Genomic DNA, 16,373 nt, shown 5'->3' with positions numbered 1-16,373 from the left:
CTTTCCCTCTGAGATTCATCAGTCTGATCCCTGTTTCCATGCCACTGATTCTATTTTACTGATTAGTTTATTTTGTTCATTAGATTTCTTGTTTATTTATTTTGTTTTTAGATTCAATTGTTGATAGGTATGTATTTACTAAAGGCCCAGTGCACGACATTTGTGCACGGGGGATGGGGAGTGTGGGGAGGGGTCCCTCAGCCCAGCCTGCACCCTCTTGCAGTCCAGGACCTCTTGGGGGATGTCTGCTGAGGGGTCCTTAGTGCTGCCCTGGAGGCGGGAGAGGCTCGCACCATCGCTGCTGCACTTGCCAGCCATGAGTCCGGCTTCTGGCTGAGTGGCACTCCGCCTATGGGAGCGCACTGACCACCAGGGGGTAGCTCCTGTGTTGAGTGTCTACCCTCTGGTGGTCAGTGCGTGTCATAGCGACCAGTCATTCCACCATTTGGTTGATTTGCATATTAGGGTTTTATTATATAGGATTGCCATGTTATTGTTCATATTTTTTCTTCTTCTCTTCTTCTCCTTCTCTTCCTCCTCCTCCTCCTCTTCCTCTTCCTCTTAAACAATATCCTTCAACATTTCATGTAATACTGTTTTGGTGATGAGGAACTCTTTTAGCTTTTTCTTGTCTGTGAAGCTCTTTATTTGACTTTCAATACTAAATGATAGTTTTGCTGGCTAGAGTAATCTTGGTTGTAGGTCCTTGCTATTCATCACTTTGAATATTTCTTGCCACTCCCTCTAGCCTGCAAAGTTTCTGTTAAGAAATAAGCTGACAGTCATACGGGCACTCCTTTGTAGGTAACTAACTGCTTTTCTCTTGCTGCTTTTAAAACTCTCTCTTTTTATTTAACCCTTGGCATTTTAATTATGATGTATATTGGTATGGACCTCTTTGAGTTCCTCTTGTTTGGGACTCTCTGTGCTTCCTGGACTTGTAAATCTATTTTTTTTCACCAAGTAAGAGAAGTTTTCTATCATAATTTATTCAAATAGGTTTTCAATATCTTGCTCTCTCTCGTCTCCTTCTGGCACCCCCATAATGTGAATGATGGTATGCTTGGAGTTGTCCCAGAGTCTCCTTATACTATTTTCATATTTTTGGATTCTTTTTTTCTTTTTGCTCTTTTGATTGGGTGTTTTTTGCTTGCTCATATTCCAAATCATTGATTTGATTCTTAGAATCCTCTACTGTTGAATTCCTGTAAGTTATTATTTATTTCAGTTAGTGTATGCTTAATTTCTGATTGGTCCTTTTTCAAGTCTTTGAAGCTAAGTCCCTTGAAGCTCTCATTAAGATCCTTGAGTAACCTTATAACCATGTATTTGAACTCTGTATCCAAAAGTTTTCTTGCTTCCATTTCTTATTTGTGATATATTTCTTTGTCTCCACATTTTGGCTGCTTCCCTGTGTTTGTGTCTATGTATTAGGTAGAACTGCTATGTCTCCTGGCATTGGTAGAGTGACTTTATGTAGTAAGTGTCCTATAGGGCCCAGTGGCTCAGCCTTCCCAGTCAACTGAGCTAGGCCCTCTACGTGCACTTCTCTGTGGGCCATGTGCACTGTCTTGTTGTAGTTGAGCTTTGATTGCTGTTGCTATCACTGGGAACAATTGACCTACAGGCCAATTGGCTATGAGGGTCATCTGCAACTATAGTGGAAGAGCTCCTGGTCTAGGAGACACCCCTATGAAGTAGGACTAGCTTCAGTGGGGCTTTGGTGCTCACTGAGTCTGCCCCTTCAGTGTGATGCTTGTGGATGTGTAGAGTTGTAATCTGTTATGGTGTGAAGCTGTCCACTGGGTCCACATTTGGCTCTGAGGCCTCCTGGGAAATGCAAAGTCATCCACTGCCTAGGGCCACCCGGCAGGAACCACAGAGAGATCTGCATATGGCTGCTACTTGTATTGGGCTTGAAAGTCCCCAGGTGAAAAAAAAGGAAAGTACCCAGGAGAGGCATAGCTGTGAAGCAAGGCAGGCTGGTGTTAGTGCTAGGTTTGGGGCCTCTTATTGATAGGTTTTGGGCATGCTGACTATAGCTGCTGCTTGTTTGAAAGATTTTAGCAAAGTGTGAAGTCTGAGACAGAGCAGGCCATTCAAATGGAAAAGACACTGCAAACAGCTTGTAAATTGGATGGGTTGGGGTCTCAGGGAACCACCAGGGTGGAGCAAACAGTGTGGGCCACACTGATGGAAACTGACATATAGCTGCCAGTCAGCTCTGCAATGGGGGAGGCAGGAATAATGACCCCTGTGAGCACCCTTGTCTGGGAGAAAGCTGCCCATGAGTGTCTGCCCCAATGCCAAACAATCCAGTTCCTTGCTGTATGTACCTAGATTCTCTAAAGCCACTGCCCGGCACTGGAGCTCAACGTGTAAGTTGGTGCACCAGTCCTTTAAGAGGAACTGCCTGGGTCTCCAGCAGCTTCTGTGCCACTCAACCACAATCCCCACTGTTTTTTACTGCCCAAAGTTTTGGGGACTTTTCTTCCCAGCTCTAGAACCCTGGGCTGAGAGTCCGGTGTGGGGCTGAGACCCCTTGCTTCTCACTGGATTCCTCTGCAGTGGAGATATCCCTCCCTATTGAAAAAAACACGCCACACATGGGTGTCAGACCAGTCCTTCAGCACCTCCACATCTCCTACCAGTCTCAATGTACTTTCTTCTCTAATTGTAGGATTTCCATTCAGCCAGTTTTCAGGTGGTTCTGAATGATGGTTGTACTGTATTTTAGTTGTAATTTTGATGTGGTTTTGGGGAGACAGCGAGTACCGGCATTTACTTACACCATCATGTTGATTCTCTTTTCTTTATTTTAAAAAAGTGTGTTTAATTTCTTATGCTTGGTATTCCATATGCACGTTTCATTTTGTTGTTAGTCCTCACTCGAGGATATTTTTTTCATCAATTTTTATTTGTTTTAAAAATTTTTAAGTGCTTTTTAAAATATATATTTTTATTGATTTCAGAGAGAGGAAAGGAGAGGGAGAGAGGGATAAAAACATCAATGATGAGAGAGAATCATTGATCAGCTGCCTCCTACACATGCCCTATTGGAGATGGAGCCTGCAACCTGGGCCTGTGCCCTGACTGGGAATCAAACTGTGACCTCCTAGTTCATGGGTTGATGCTTAACCACTGAGTAACACCAGCTGGGCTTTTTCATTGATTTTTAGAGAGAGTGAAAGAGAGGGAAGAAGGGAGAGAGAGAGAAACATTGATGTGAGAGAGATACACCAATTGGCTGCCTCCCGCAAACATCCCGACTGACACTGGGGATCAAACCTGCAATCCAGGTATATACCCTTGACTGAGAATTGAACCTAACACCCTTTAGTGCATGGGCCAGCACTCCAACCAATGAGCTATACTGGCCAGGGCTATGTAACTGTTTTTTATATTACTATGCTTTCTGTTGCCTGGAATATTTGTAATAAATATTTTTAAAATCTTTAGTAGTCCTCTAGATGAAGTCCAGAGAACCTAACATGGATTACAAACACCTTCATGGAATCTCTGACCTAGCTTACCTCTCTAATCTTGCCACTTCCAGTGTGTACACAACAGTCTGGCCATGCTGACCAATTTTCCCACAGACCTCCAAGCCTCTGCCACTCCCTCTCTACAGAACACTCAGTCCCCCACCTTCTCCTGTTACCCCCCAACCTTCTTTTTGTTATTACATCTCCACTTAATTGTCAATATCTTTAGGAAAGCTTCTCTGGAACTTTATCTCTGTGTTTGGGTTGGGTATTTCTTTATACTTCCAGAACATTCAGTATTTCATCATCCCTGACCACTTATTCACACCATACTGGAATTGCTGACTTACTTCTCTGTATCTGCCATTAGACTATAAACTCCAAAATTATAGAGACCATGACTCACTTACCATAACATCTGTCCTCTGCCTAGTGCCTGGCACTAGAAGGCCCTTAATAAATATTTACAGTAGGAATTAATTTGATAATTAGCTATTAACAAATTAATAATGACTTATTTAATATTCTTGAGGCATGGTTTATTTAACATTCTTGAGGCATGATATAATTTCATTTTTTAATGTGAACCCTGTTTTAGAATCAGTATTTAGATAGAATTATAAAATTGCCACCCCATAGTATGAAGGTTAGAAATCATTACCTGGAATAAAGTTCTCTTCTTATTCAAAGTTGGGTTCAATGTGGTCTGTCACCTAAGCTAGGTCTTGCTTTTATTGTCTAGAATTAGCTCATAGTTTGTGTTCCTCAGATTACATAAACTGTTTTTAGGCATATGTGGTAAAGTTCTTAAAATTGCTTTTGTAAAATTTTATTGCTTGATTGATTTTAGAAAGAGAGAGAGAGAGAGAGAGAGAGAGAGAGAGAGAGAGAGAGAAACATCAGTTTGTTCTTCTACTTATATATGCATTCATTAATCAATTCTTGTATGTGCCCTAACTGAGGATCAAACCCACAATGTTGGCATATTGGGACTATGCTCTAACCAACTGAGCTACCTGGCCAGGGCCATAAATTGCTTTTTAATTTGAAAGATTCAAATTTGGCCATTTCCTACCTCAGAGGTATTTATATGTCATAGACCCTCAGTGATGGTCTATTGAATATATATATTATGGAAGGGTCCCAATTGCTAGCCTCATCATGAAAGATGAATCGCAGGGCTGATTTTCAAGAGCCAAATGCTAAAGTTACAAGACCAATTCCCCACATAGGGGCTGATTACATCCCAACAGAGGAAGAAAGAAGAGGCTTTGCAGAATGCAATGATGAAAGCTTCTGGTTCAGATCTGTGCCTTTGGCTGCAACAAGTATGTTGATTACTCAATTATTAATTAGTAAAGGAATCCTTTCAAGTCATCCCAAATATGGTTCCATCCCTAAACTCATATTTGTTTGTATTATGGGATACTTTGCTGAAAAGCTTTTTTTAAAAAATATATATTTTATTGATTTTTTTACAGAGAGGAAGGGAGAGGGATAGAGAGTTAGAAACATCGATGAGAGAGAAACACCGATCAGCTGCCTCCTGCACACTCCCTACTGGGGATGTGCCCGCAACCAAGGTACATGCCCTTGACCGGAATCAAACCTGGGACCCTTGAGTCCGTAGGCTAACGCTTTATCCGCTGAGCAAACCGGTTAGGGCTAGAAAGCTTTTTAATGTGAAAACTTGCCAAGAGAAGTTCAAGACTCTTGAGACTTCCCCTCTTGGAGAAGTTTTATGATCAAGACAGGTATGATGATCTTTACCACCTGGGCACTATTCTCAAAAGTCAAAATATGACTCAAATGTGAGTGATCATTCATCTTTTGTGACATCCTCAGCAGAAGACAACATGGCAAAAGAGATGATTCCTCACCCTGGCCAAGTGGCTTAGTTGGTTGGGGTGCTGTCCTGTACACCAAAAGATTGCAGGTTTGATTCTCAGTCAGGGCACATACCTAGGTTGTGGGTTCAATCCCCAGCCTGGGCATGTACAAGAGGAAACCGATTGATATTTCTCTCTCTAAAATAAAAAAAAATTAATTAAAAAAACATCCTTGGGGTGAGGAGTAGAAAATAAAAATAATAAACTAGATGTTTTCTCTTTATGAACCAATTCCATTTAGTACTTCTTTTTTTAAAAAAAAATATATTTTATTGATTTTTTACAGAGAGAAAGGGAGAGGGATAGAGAGTTAGAAACATCGATGCGAGAGAAACATCGATCAGCTGCCTCCTGCACATCTCCCACTGGGAATGTGCCCGCAACCAAGGTACATGCCCTTGACCGGAATCGAACCCGGGAACCCTTCAGTCCGCAGGCCGACGCTCCATCCACTGAGCCAAACCGGTTAGGGCCCATTTAGTACTTCTATGAATGAATCTACTCCCACTGGTATTACTGATCATATTGCCCAAGGACCTGATCCCAACTTTAAAGAAAGTCCTAAAAGAAAGAAGATTACACATGAAAAACTAAGAGTCCTAGCCAGTTTGGCTCAGTAGATGGAGCGTTGGCCTGCGGACTGAAGGGTCCAGGTTCAATTATGGCCAAGGGCACATGCCAGGGTTGCGGGCTCCATCCCCAGTGGGGGGTGTGCAGGAGGCAGCCGATCAATGATTCTCTCTCATCATTGATGTTTCTATTTCTTCTTCTCCCTTCCTCTCTGAAATCAATAAAGAAATATATTTTAAAAAGAAAAGAAAAACTAAGGAGTAAGGACAGAGAGTCATATGAAGTCAGGCCTATGCAGGAAAGAATGTCCCCCCAACAAAGTGAAAGTAAACAAATATGGAGGCACCTGGGATGAGTGAAACAGGGCATCATTGGATCTACTGAAGGAGTTCAATATCCAGGTTCATCTAGGTGGTCATGCATATCTGCATGCTTTGAGCACAGCGGCAGTCTTCATAAACACATTTAAAACTATAACCTGTTTGTTTTTTCCGTGGTTTGGCTTATTAAAATAATGTTTAAAAAACACAAATTTTAATGTTACTATTATGTGAATATATTCACCTTGGGAAACTATTTGAATGATGGTATTATACCATGATAGTATACAATTTGTGAAATTTAAGCTTACAGGACAAGGATACTCTCTTATAATACCATAAAGAGATTGTAATGCTCTAGAATCAGCATACATGAAAATAAATGATATATACATGTTGAATTGGGGTGGGTAGGGGGAGTGAGCATAATTTTAATGTTAAGCTTTACATAAAAAGTTATTAGACCCAGATGCGAAGGGAGAAGTCCAAGAAGCTTGTCCTCCACCTGGAGCCCTTATATCTTGGACGTCACAGTCTGTGTGAAAACAAGCTGGAGAAAAGAAAATGCTATTAAGGAGAGAACCAAGATGGCGGCGTAAGGTACAGACCTGTGCGTGCTGCCTCCCACAACATCATCAAGACTACCAACTATAAGACAAACAGCTATCATTCAGAACCATGGGAAAGCTGGCCCAGTGGAAGCTCTACAACTGGAAGGAAAGAAAGAAGAGCATTGAGACTGAGTAGGTTGTGCAGAGGCTCCAAGAACGGAGGTACGGAGTCGCACGCCAGGCAGGCTGCAACTGGATGCGCAGTTTTTTTCAATCGAAAGGGGCTGCGGACTCTCCAGTCCACTGAGCTTGTTTGGGGCAGGATTCTGAGGTCCCAGACCCCTACGGGGAGAGGCGGGACGGCCTTGCAATGGGTCGGAGAGCGAGAGTGGCTGTCTTGCAGAGCTGCTCGCCGGCACTCAGGGACGTGAGACGTGAAGTCGCAGAGAGGCGAGGAGTCGCAGAGATGCCATTGCCCCTTGCTCTGCTCTGGTGATTCCCAGGGACCTGCCCTACTCAATTTACATCCCCACCCAAGCTGTGCCAGTGGCACAAAGGGAACCACCGGGCACTTTTGCAGCCCAGCCCAGCAGAATGCAGATTTCAACTCCTTGCATACATAAGGGACACACTCAAGAAGAAGAATCAGGTTTGGAGGAAGCTGGAGCCAGACCCAGCTGGGCCGGCGACATGGAACCGCTGTACCAGCAAACGCACAGGCAGGTCCACCAGATCCAGTCTCACATGGGACGCTGGGAGACGGCAGACAGGCAGTCTGTGCACTTGGTAGAAAACTAAATCCAAGCAAGCATACCAGATATTCAGCCACCAGGAATACCTGAAGATTTTGTCCAGCAAGGAGCTACCCAACAAATGACAGAATGCTAAACTTCATGTTGCTGAGACAGCCCCTGTGAAGCCAAGACAATGCCCGTGAGGCCGAGAGAGCCCCCATGAGGCCGAGACAGCCCCCGTGAGGCTGAGGCGGCCCCCGTAGGGCTGAGGCGGCCCCCATGAGGCTGAGACAGCCCCCGTGAGGCTGGGCTGGCCCCAGAGAGGCTGGCACGGCCCCCATGAGGCTGAGATGGCCCCAGTGAGGCTGAGACGGCCCCTGTGAGGCTGAGAAAAATACCACATGAACTCACTCATTTATGGATAATAAGGACCATTATAGACTGATGAACAAAAATGGATACAGAGGCAGAGCAGCATTGAGCAGACTGTCAAACTACAGTGGGAACCCTGGGGAGGGTTGGGGGGAGGTGTAGGACATCAACCAAAGGACTTGTATGCATGCATATGAGAATAACCAATGGACACAAGACACTGGGGGGTGGGGGAGGCCAGGGGAATGTCAAGAGGGGGGAAAAAGGAGACATGTGTAATACCCTTTGTAATACTTTAAGAAATAAAAAAAATTAAAAAATTTTTTAAAAAGTTATTAAAAGCCTTTATCCAGTGGGGGCAAATTCAAATTTGATGACTATAGTAGGTGTTATTCTATTATATGGTAAGTATGTATTGCCAATTGTATTTATGGAATCTAATAAAAATGTCATTGTTACCTATATTTTCTTTTTAGTCTGCTCTTTGGCTTCATTTTCCTTAGAGTCCATGTGCTGCTAACTAAAGATAGTGATTTACAAACAGCTCCTAATCCCATATGTAAAAACCAATACATTATACCTTAATAAAATGATACAACTTTCCTTTTCAAAAATATATTATATGCTAAAAATGTTAGCAGTGGCATTATGCCTGAATTGTAGGGGTCAGAAATGATTTCTTAATACCTTTTGTCATACTAAAAAAGGCAATTTCCTTTTTTTTTTTTTAAATATATTTTATTGATTTTTTACAGAGAGGAAGGGAGAGAGATAGAGAGTTAGAAACATCGATGAGAGAGAAACATTGATCAGCTGCCTCCTGCACATCTCCTACTGGGGATGTGCCCGCAACCCAGGTACATGCCCTTGACCGGAATCGAACCTGGGACCTTTCAGTCTGCAAGCCGACGCTCTATCCACTGAGCCAAACCGGTTTCGGCGGCAATTTCCTTTTTTAAAAAATACATTTAAATTATTTAGGAAAGGGATTTTTTTAATATATATTTTTCTTGATTTCAGAGAGGAAGGGAGAGGGGGGAAAGAGAGAGAGAGAGAGAGAGGAACATCAATGATAAGAGAGAATCATCGATCAACTGCCTCCTGCATGCTCCCTACAGGGAATTGAGCCCACAACCCAGGTATATGCCCTTGACTGGAATTGAACCTGGGACTCTTCAGTCTGTAGGCCATTGCTCTATCCACTGAGCCAAACCAGCTAGGGCTAGGAAAGAGATTTTAAGTAGAATAGCAGATGGTTAGCCTGGAAATAAGAAATGTGGGATCACTCCAGCTGACACCAAGCCATGGTCATCTCTTGGGACAACTGGCACGAACAACAGCAAGAACTGGGGCAAGAGAAATCCCTACCACAGGAAGTGAAACTATGACCTGCTGCCAGCACTAAAATTGGCCTGCACAGCACACACTCAGTCCACACGCGGCGAGGCAACAAGAAGTACTGAGCCTTGAGGCTGGATGTGGACAACTTCTCCTGCGGCTCAGAGTGTTGTTCACGCAAAACAAGGATTATGGATGCTATCTACCATGCATCCAACTACGAACTGGTCCACACCAATATCCTAGTAAAGAACTGCATCGTGCTCACTGACAGCACCCCATACCCATTATCCACTGCCCCTGGGCCGCAAGAAGGGGGCCGAGCTGACTCCTGAGGAGGAAGAGATTTTGAACAAAAATGATCAAGGAAAATTCATTAGAAATATGATGAAAGGAAAAATGATGGCAAAGTTAGCAGGCTTGTAGAGCAGTGGTTCTCAACCTTCTGGCCCTTTAAATACAGTTCGTCATGTTGTGACCCAACCATAAAATTATTTTCGTTGCTACTTCATAACTGTAATGTTGCTACTGTTATGAATCGTAATGTAAATATATGATATGCAGGATGGTCTTAGGCGACCCCTATGAAAGGGTCGTTCGACCGCCAAAGGTGTTCCGACCCACAGGTTGAGAACCACTGTTGCAGAGGAACAGTTCCACCAGGCAAGCGTCTTTTTTTTTTTAATTAAATCTTTATTGTTCAGATTATTACAGTTGTTCCTCTTTTTTCCCCCCATAGCTCCCCTACATCCGGTTCCCACCCCACCCTCTGCCCTTACCCCCCCTCCACTGTCCTCATCCATAGGTGTATGATTTTTGTCCAGTCTCTTCCTGCACCCCCCACATCCCTTCCCCTCCCCCAAGAATAGTCAGTTCACTCCCTTTCTATGCCCCTGATTCTGTTATATTCACCAGTTTATTCTGTTCATCAGATTATTTATTCACTTGATTTTTAGATTCACTTGTTGATAGATGTGTATTTGTTGTTCATAATTTGTATCTTTACCTTTTTCTTCTTCTTCCTCTTCTTAAAGGATACCTTTCAGCATTTCATATAATACTGGTTTAGTGGTGATGAACTCCTTTACCTTTTTCTTATCTGTGAAGCTCTTTATCTGACCTTCAATTCTGAATGATAGCTTTGCTGGGTAAAGTAATCTTGGTTGTAGGTTCTTGCTATTCATCACTTTGAATATTTCTTGCCACTCCCTTCTGGCCTGCAAAGTTTCTGTTGAGAAATCAGCTGACAGTCGTATGGGTACTCCCTTGTAGGTAACTGACTGTCTTTCTCTTGCTGCTTTTAAGATTCTCTCTTTGTCTTTTGCTCTTGGCATTTTAATTATGATGTGTCTTGGTGTGGTCCTCTTTGGATTCCTTTTGTTTGGGGTTCTCTGCACTTTCTGGACTTGTAAGTCTATTTCTTTCACCAGTTAGGGGAAGTTTTCTGTCATTATTTCTTCAAATAGATTTTCAATATCTTGCTCTCTCTCTTCTTCTGGAACCCCTATAATTTGGATGTTGGTACGCTTGAAGCTGTCCCAGAGGCTCCTTACACTATCTTCCTATTTTTGGATTCTTTTTTCATTTTGCTTTTCTGGTTGGGTGTTATTTGCTTCTTCGTATTTCAAATCTTTGACTTGATTCTTGAGATCCTCTGGTCTGCTGTTGGAACTCTGTATAATATTCTTTATTTCAGTCAGTGTATGCTTAATTTCTAGTTGGTCCTTTTTCATAACCTTGAGGGTCTCACTAAATTTATTGGCGGTTTCTAGAAAATTCTTGAAAAACCTTAAAGTGTGGTTTTGAACTCTATATCCAGTAGTTTGCTTTCCTCCATTTCTGTAATTTGTGATCTGTTTCTTTGTCTCCGCATTTTTTATGCTTCGCTGTGTTGATAGAGTGGCTTTCTGTGCTAGGTGTCCTATAAGGCCCAGTGGCTCAGCCTCCCCAATTACCTGAGGTGGACACTCTTCGTGCACCCCTTTGTGGGCTGTGTGCACAATCTTGTTGTAGTTAAGCCTTGATTGTTGTAGGTATCACTGGGAGGAATTGACCTCCAGGCCAATTGGCTGTGAGAATCAGCCGTGTCTGCAGTGGGAGAACTTCTGTGCTGGAGACACCCTTCTGGGGCAAGACTTGCTTCAGTGGGGCTTTGGTGCTCACTGAGTCTGCCCTCTGAGTGTGTCCCTTATGGATCTGAGGAGTTGTAATCTGGATGGTCCCACTCTGACCACTGGGTACACTGGCTCTTGGATCTCTAAGGAGGTGCTAATTTAGCCTCTGCCTGAGGCTACCCAGCAGGAGCTATGGAGAGATCTGCAGATTCCTCTTCTTTGTTTGGGGTTTGGAGGTGCCCAGATGAGGCCCAGCTGTGAAGCAATGCAAGCTGCTGTGGGGCCTTGGGCCTTCTTTTGGAAGTTCTGACCCAGCTGCAGTTTGTTAGGTAATTTTCAGATTGCACAGGGCCAGGCCATTCATATGCAAGAGCCTCTGTGCACAGCTTGGGTGGGGCAGGGTTTCAGGGGATCAACAGGGCGGAGCAAACAGCTATGGCTACCCTAAGAGGCCCCGAGCCTCAGTGTCCCGGTAATCGCTGCAAGCACCTCTGAGAGAAAACCGCCCTCGAGTTCCTCCTGCTGCCAGACAGTCCAGTTTCTCCCCGTATGAGTCTGGGTCCCCAGAGACTCACCCAGAACTGGAGTTCAGAGCAGTCGGGAGCTTGAGACTCCCTCCTGATTGAAAAAGACAACGGTGTCCTCAGCTGCCAGCCCTTTCCACGTGCGCCTCCGTACCTCTGCACTTTACTTCTGCGCCTCCTCTGAGTCTCAGTGTGCTTTTCTCTTTCCTTCTAGTTATAGAATTTCCACTCAGCTAGCCTTCCTGTGGTTCTGGATGATGTCCGTTTTGTCTTTTAGTTGTATCTTTGAAGTGGTTGTGGGAGGCAGCAATTTCTGGTGTTTACCTATGCCACCATCTTGGTTTACTCTCCAGGCAAGTTTCTTGTATGCACCCCTTTAAGATCAGACCAGTGTGTCAGAGCAAATGTCTATGCACTAGAAGGTAAGGAGCTGGAGTTCTATCTGAGGAAAATCAAGGCTCAGAAAGGCAAATAACTCCTCCTCCCTCTTATCTTAGCTCATGTAATAAAGGTGTTTATTGTTCTAAAAGAACAAAAAAAGAAAGAAAGAAAAGTGGGAGAGCAGCATCCTGTGTAGCCAGCATAACTATCCAGGTTGTTGGTACATCCTGACAGTGGAGACAAATCCAAATTACAATCTTATGTCACAATCATTGATAGCACATAAGTAGCTTCCTCTGCCTTGATTCTGTATTTACCGGGCAACTTTCCAATTTATGGCTTGTGTCCTAAGTCTTTTTTCCCCTTCTTAGGGAAAATGCTTTAACAAGTCAAGGCAAGCATCTGAACCATTTAGTTATTTTCAAGCATGCAGTCCCCCCTCCCCTGCCACCTGTAGGACCATCCCTTAGGGCAGCAGTTCTCAACCTGTGGGTGGTGATCCCTTTCACAAGGGTCGCCTAAGACCATTGGAAAACACATATATAATTACATATTGTTTTTGTGATTAATCACTATGCTTTAATTATGTTCAATTTGTAACAATGAAATTGGGGGTCACCACAACATGAGGAACTGTATTAAAGGGTTGCAGCATTAGGAAGGTTGAGAATCACTGCCTTAGGGAAATAAAGGATTATGACACATCACACTATGTGTCATCTTTCTCTACCTATAATTTAAACAAGATCTGAATAGTGAAAGACAGTATGTGTATGTATATGCTTATGTGTGACACAAAGTAACAGTGTCACAGAGACATAGGGTAAATTTCAGAGAAATGGCAGATTCCATCATTCTGACCCTAACATTTGTCTACTGTTTGGTAATATTTTTCACACAAGATAGTCTTTACCTCAGCGGAAGAAAATATTTAAGCAATTTAGCTTAAGATAAGTTTCATGTCTACAGTATGGTGAATATAACTTGTTTGGAAGTCTGGTTCTGCCTCAGCTTCCTATTCTCTAAAATGCTTGCTCTATTTACCTCATCAGGATGGTTGTGAAGTTAAATTTGATATTAGAATCAGGGTGAAAAGCACCACACAGTTGTGAAGTGTTACTGTTATTACTATTATTTAACAGGGAGTAGTACTTCCCTCAATAAGAATTCCAGCACATATTCTACAACTTCCAAAGCTTCCTTTTCTCTAAGAGAGTCCTGTTGAAAACTGTTTTTTGATAGTTGTTATCTTTTGTAACTCCTCAGTATTTCCTCACCCCCTGCTTTGATTATTACCTTTTTGGGGACAAAAACATAGACTTATTCATTCATCATTAAACTTTTTTGAATATTTCTAATGGGTCAGGCAAAGTGTCAGACCTCTGAGGATACAACGAGACAGATGCATAAACAGATAATTAGAATATGTGGGTAAATATAATGATAGAGTAATAGGCTTAGGATATTACGGGAGTGTGGAGAGCTGACACCCAAGGGCAATAGGCAGAGTTAGGAAAGGCTTTCCTAAGGGGAAAACTATAAACTGAATAAGTCAGTGGTACTTATGGCTGCAAGGAACAGACCTCCTGGCTAAGGATGGTTGAAGCTCTAAGACTATTTATTACTCACTTAAAAAGCCCAGAAACAAATAGGTGTATCTAATAACTGGATGTCATCAAAGACAGGTTTCTACTTATCTCTCTTCTCTGTGATCCTTGGTGTATTATCTTTCTGTCCTGTGGATATCAACTCTTTGTTGCCAAAGATGGCAGTAACTCCAAGCACCATATAACACATCAAGGCAGAAAGAGAAATTTTAGTTCTAGTCCCCCCGGTTGGAAACAGGAAGGAAGGGAACTGGGGAGTAGGAAGGTTTTCATTTCATATAGTTTTTATTTTGTAGGAGATAAAGCAGAAGCAGCCATACACTATTGGCCCTGGATCTTTGTACATATTGTTCCTTCTGACTGGCAACCATGGTCTCTGGAGACCTTCCCACTTACTGTATCTCAGTACCTAGTTATAGTACCTGGCGCATAGTAAGTAGTCAGCAAATGTTCTTGAAAGCAGGCAGAACAAAAGTAGAGACAGTTGAACACAACAAGCAAGTGATCTCCCAAAAATGTAGTCTCAAATCAGGGGAGTAACAAGGCCATTATAATACAGAATGGTAAGCCCTGGCCAGTGCAGTCAGTGGTTAGACTCAGAGCATTGGACTGGGCACTGAAGGGTTTCAGGTTGGATTCCCAGTCAAGGGCACATACTTGGGTTGTGGACCAGTCAATGTGTCTCTCTCACATTGACATTTCTCTCTCTTCTCCTCCCACCCTCCTCCCTTTCATTCTCTCTGAAAAGCAATGGATAAAATATCCTCAGGTGAGGATTAACAACAAGAACAAGAAGAATGGTAAGCCCTGGCCAGTGTGCTCAGTTGGTTGGGCAGGCATCATTCCGTGCACCTAAAGGTTGTTGGTTTGATTCTCCATCAGGGTATGTTCCCAGGTTGCGAGCTGGATCCCCAGTTGGGGGCGTGCAGGAGGCAGCTAGTCAATATTCCACTCTCACATCGATGTTTCTCTCCCTCTCCCTTCCTCTCTCTCTAAAATTCAATAAATTATATTTTTAAAAATATATTTTTTACTGATTTCATAGAGGAAGGGAAAGGGAGAGAAAGAGAAGAAACATCAATGATGAGAGAATCACTGATTGGCTGCCTCCTGCAACCTCACACTGGGGATCAAGCCTCCAACCCGGGCATGTGCCCTGACCAGGAATCGAACCATGACCTCCTGGTTCATAGGTTGACGCTCAACCACTGAGCCACACTGGCTGGGCTCAATAAAATATTTTTTAAAAAACAACAACACAAAATGGTAAGTGCTAGGATGTTGTTAATTATAAGATACATTGAGAGCACATGGGAGTCAGAGAAGATAGCTTTTAAAGTGTGATTGTTTAAGCTGAGTCCTAAAGGACAGTAGAAATAACTAAACCCAGAAGGAAAGAAAATCTTCGGTTTGTACTTTAATTGACACAACATAAAGTAAATATAATCCTCTTTGGGGAAGGAAGGACCTTGAAGAGATTCTAGTGAGAAAAAAAGGAAGTATAAATAGTAACTGATTATATAGCATCCATTATTAATTTAAGATTTCTAAAAATTTGTATTTCCTGTACTTATTTAATTTTAGTGAAAAATAGCAAAAATCCAAGACTTTGCCCTAACCGGTTTGGCTCAGTGGATAGAGCGTCAGCCTGAGGACTCAAGGGTCCCAGGTTTGATTCCGGTCAAGGGCATGTACCTTGGTTGCGGGCACATCCCCAGTGAGGAGTGTGCAGGAGGCAGCTGATCGATGTTGCTCTCTCATCAATGTTTCTAACTCTCTATCCCTCTCCCTTCCTCTCTGTAAATAGTCAATAAATATATTTTTAAAAATCCAAGACTTTAATTTTCTTATAATGTCTTAAATTTTTTTTCACTGTTTTCAGCATCTCTTACTCTGAAAGTTTTCAGGCATCTAACTCTACATTAAAACTAATACATACATATTTTGCAATAGCATGTAAAATGGAGGTTTTGGCATAACAGAAGAGGTGCCTGTATATTAAATACAGGATGCCTAGTTAAACTTGAATTTCAGATAAAAAATGAATAATGTTTAATATAAGAATACAATTGCATGGACTATACTTATAGTACTAAATCATTAGTTGCTTATCTGAAATTCAAATTTAATTGGGTGTCCTATATTTTTATTTGCTAAATCTGGCAACCCTAATAATAGATACCAAATTCCAAAGAGAAGTGCTAAACTAGGATTTACAAAGTAATTGACTCTTAATCTCTAACTCACTCTGAGTGTATGAAATCACCAAGTGAGAACCTGGTTTAACAGAATTTGGAAAGATGGATCCATGTCACCCACCTTCCCTATCCTTCAGTATATCCTGGGATATAAGCACTTAATTTATCTCAAGTTGGGCCTAGATATGGCAGCTGCATTTAAGGTATGTTACTGAACCATGAGGTAGACAAAAGCATACTACTATGGGTTTTCTGGTACTTTCAATAATAAAATCCCAATAATAACGGAT

At 42.4% G+C, this 16,373-nt stretch overlaps 1 protein-coding gene and 1 pseudogene across 1 annotated transcript; both read left to right on the top strand.

Moving 5' to 3' along the window:
- Window positions 1–4,653: 4,653 nt before the first annotated feature.
- Window positions 4,654–6,303, top strand: LOC118652066 (OCIA domain-containing protein 1-like). Its single transcript, XM_036301911.1, is given in 4 exon segments — window positions 4,654–4,933; window positions 5,166–5,374; window positions 5,845–5,905; window positions 6,263–6,303. Coding segments are annotated over 4 exon segments (591 nt in total).
- A 2,922-nt stretch (window positions 6,304–9,225) lies between these two features.
- Window positions 9,226–15,864, top strand: LOC118650677 (annotated as a pseudogene).
- The last annotated feature ends 509 nt before the right edge of the window (window positions 15,865–16,373 follow it).

The sequence above is a fragment of the Myotis myotis genome, unplaced genomic scaffold (assembly GCF_014108235.1).
Source record: "Myotis myotis isolate mMyoMyo1 unplaced genomic scaffold, mMyoMyo1.p scaffold_m19_p_3, whole genome shotgun sequence".
In the NCBI taxonomy this organism is placed as follows: domain Eukaryota; kingdom Metazoa; phylum Chordata; class Mammalia; order Chiroptera; family Vespertilionidae; genus Myotis; species Myotis myotis.
The sequence above is the reverse complement of the archived record's forward strand: the minus strand, read 5'-3'. Positions and strand labels throughout refer to the sequence as shown.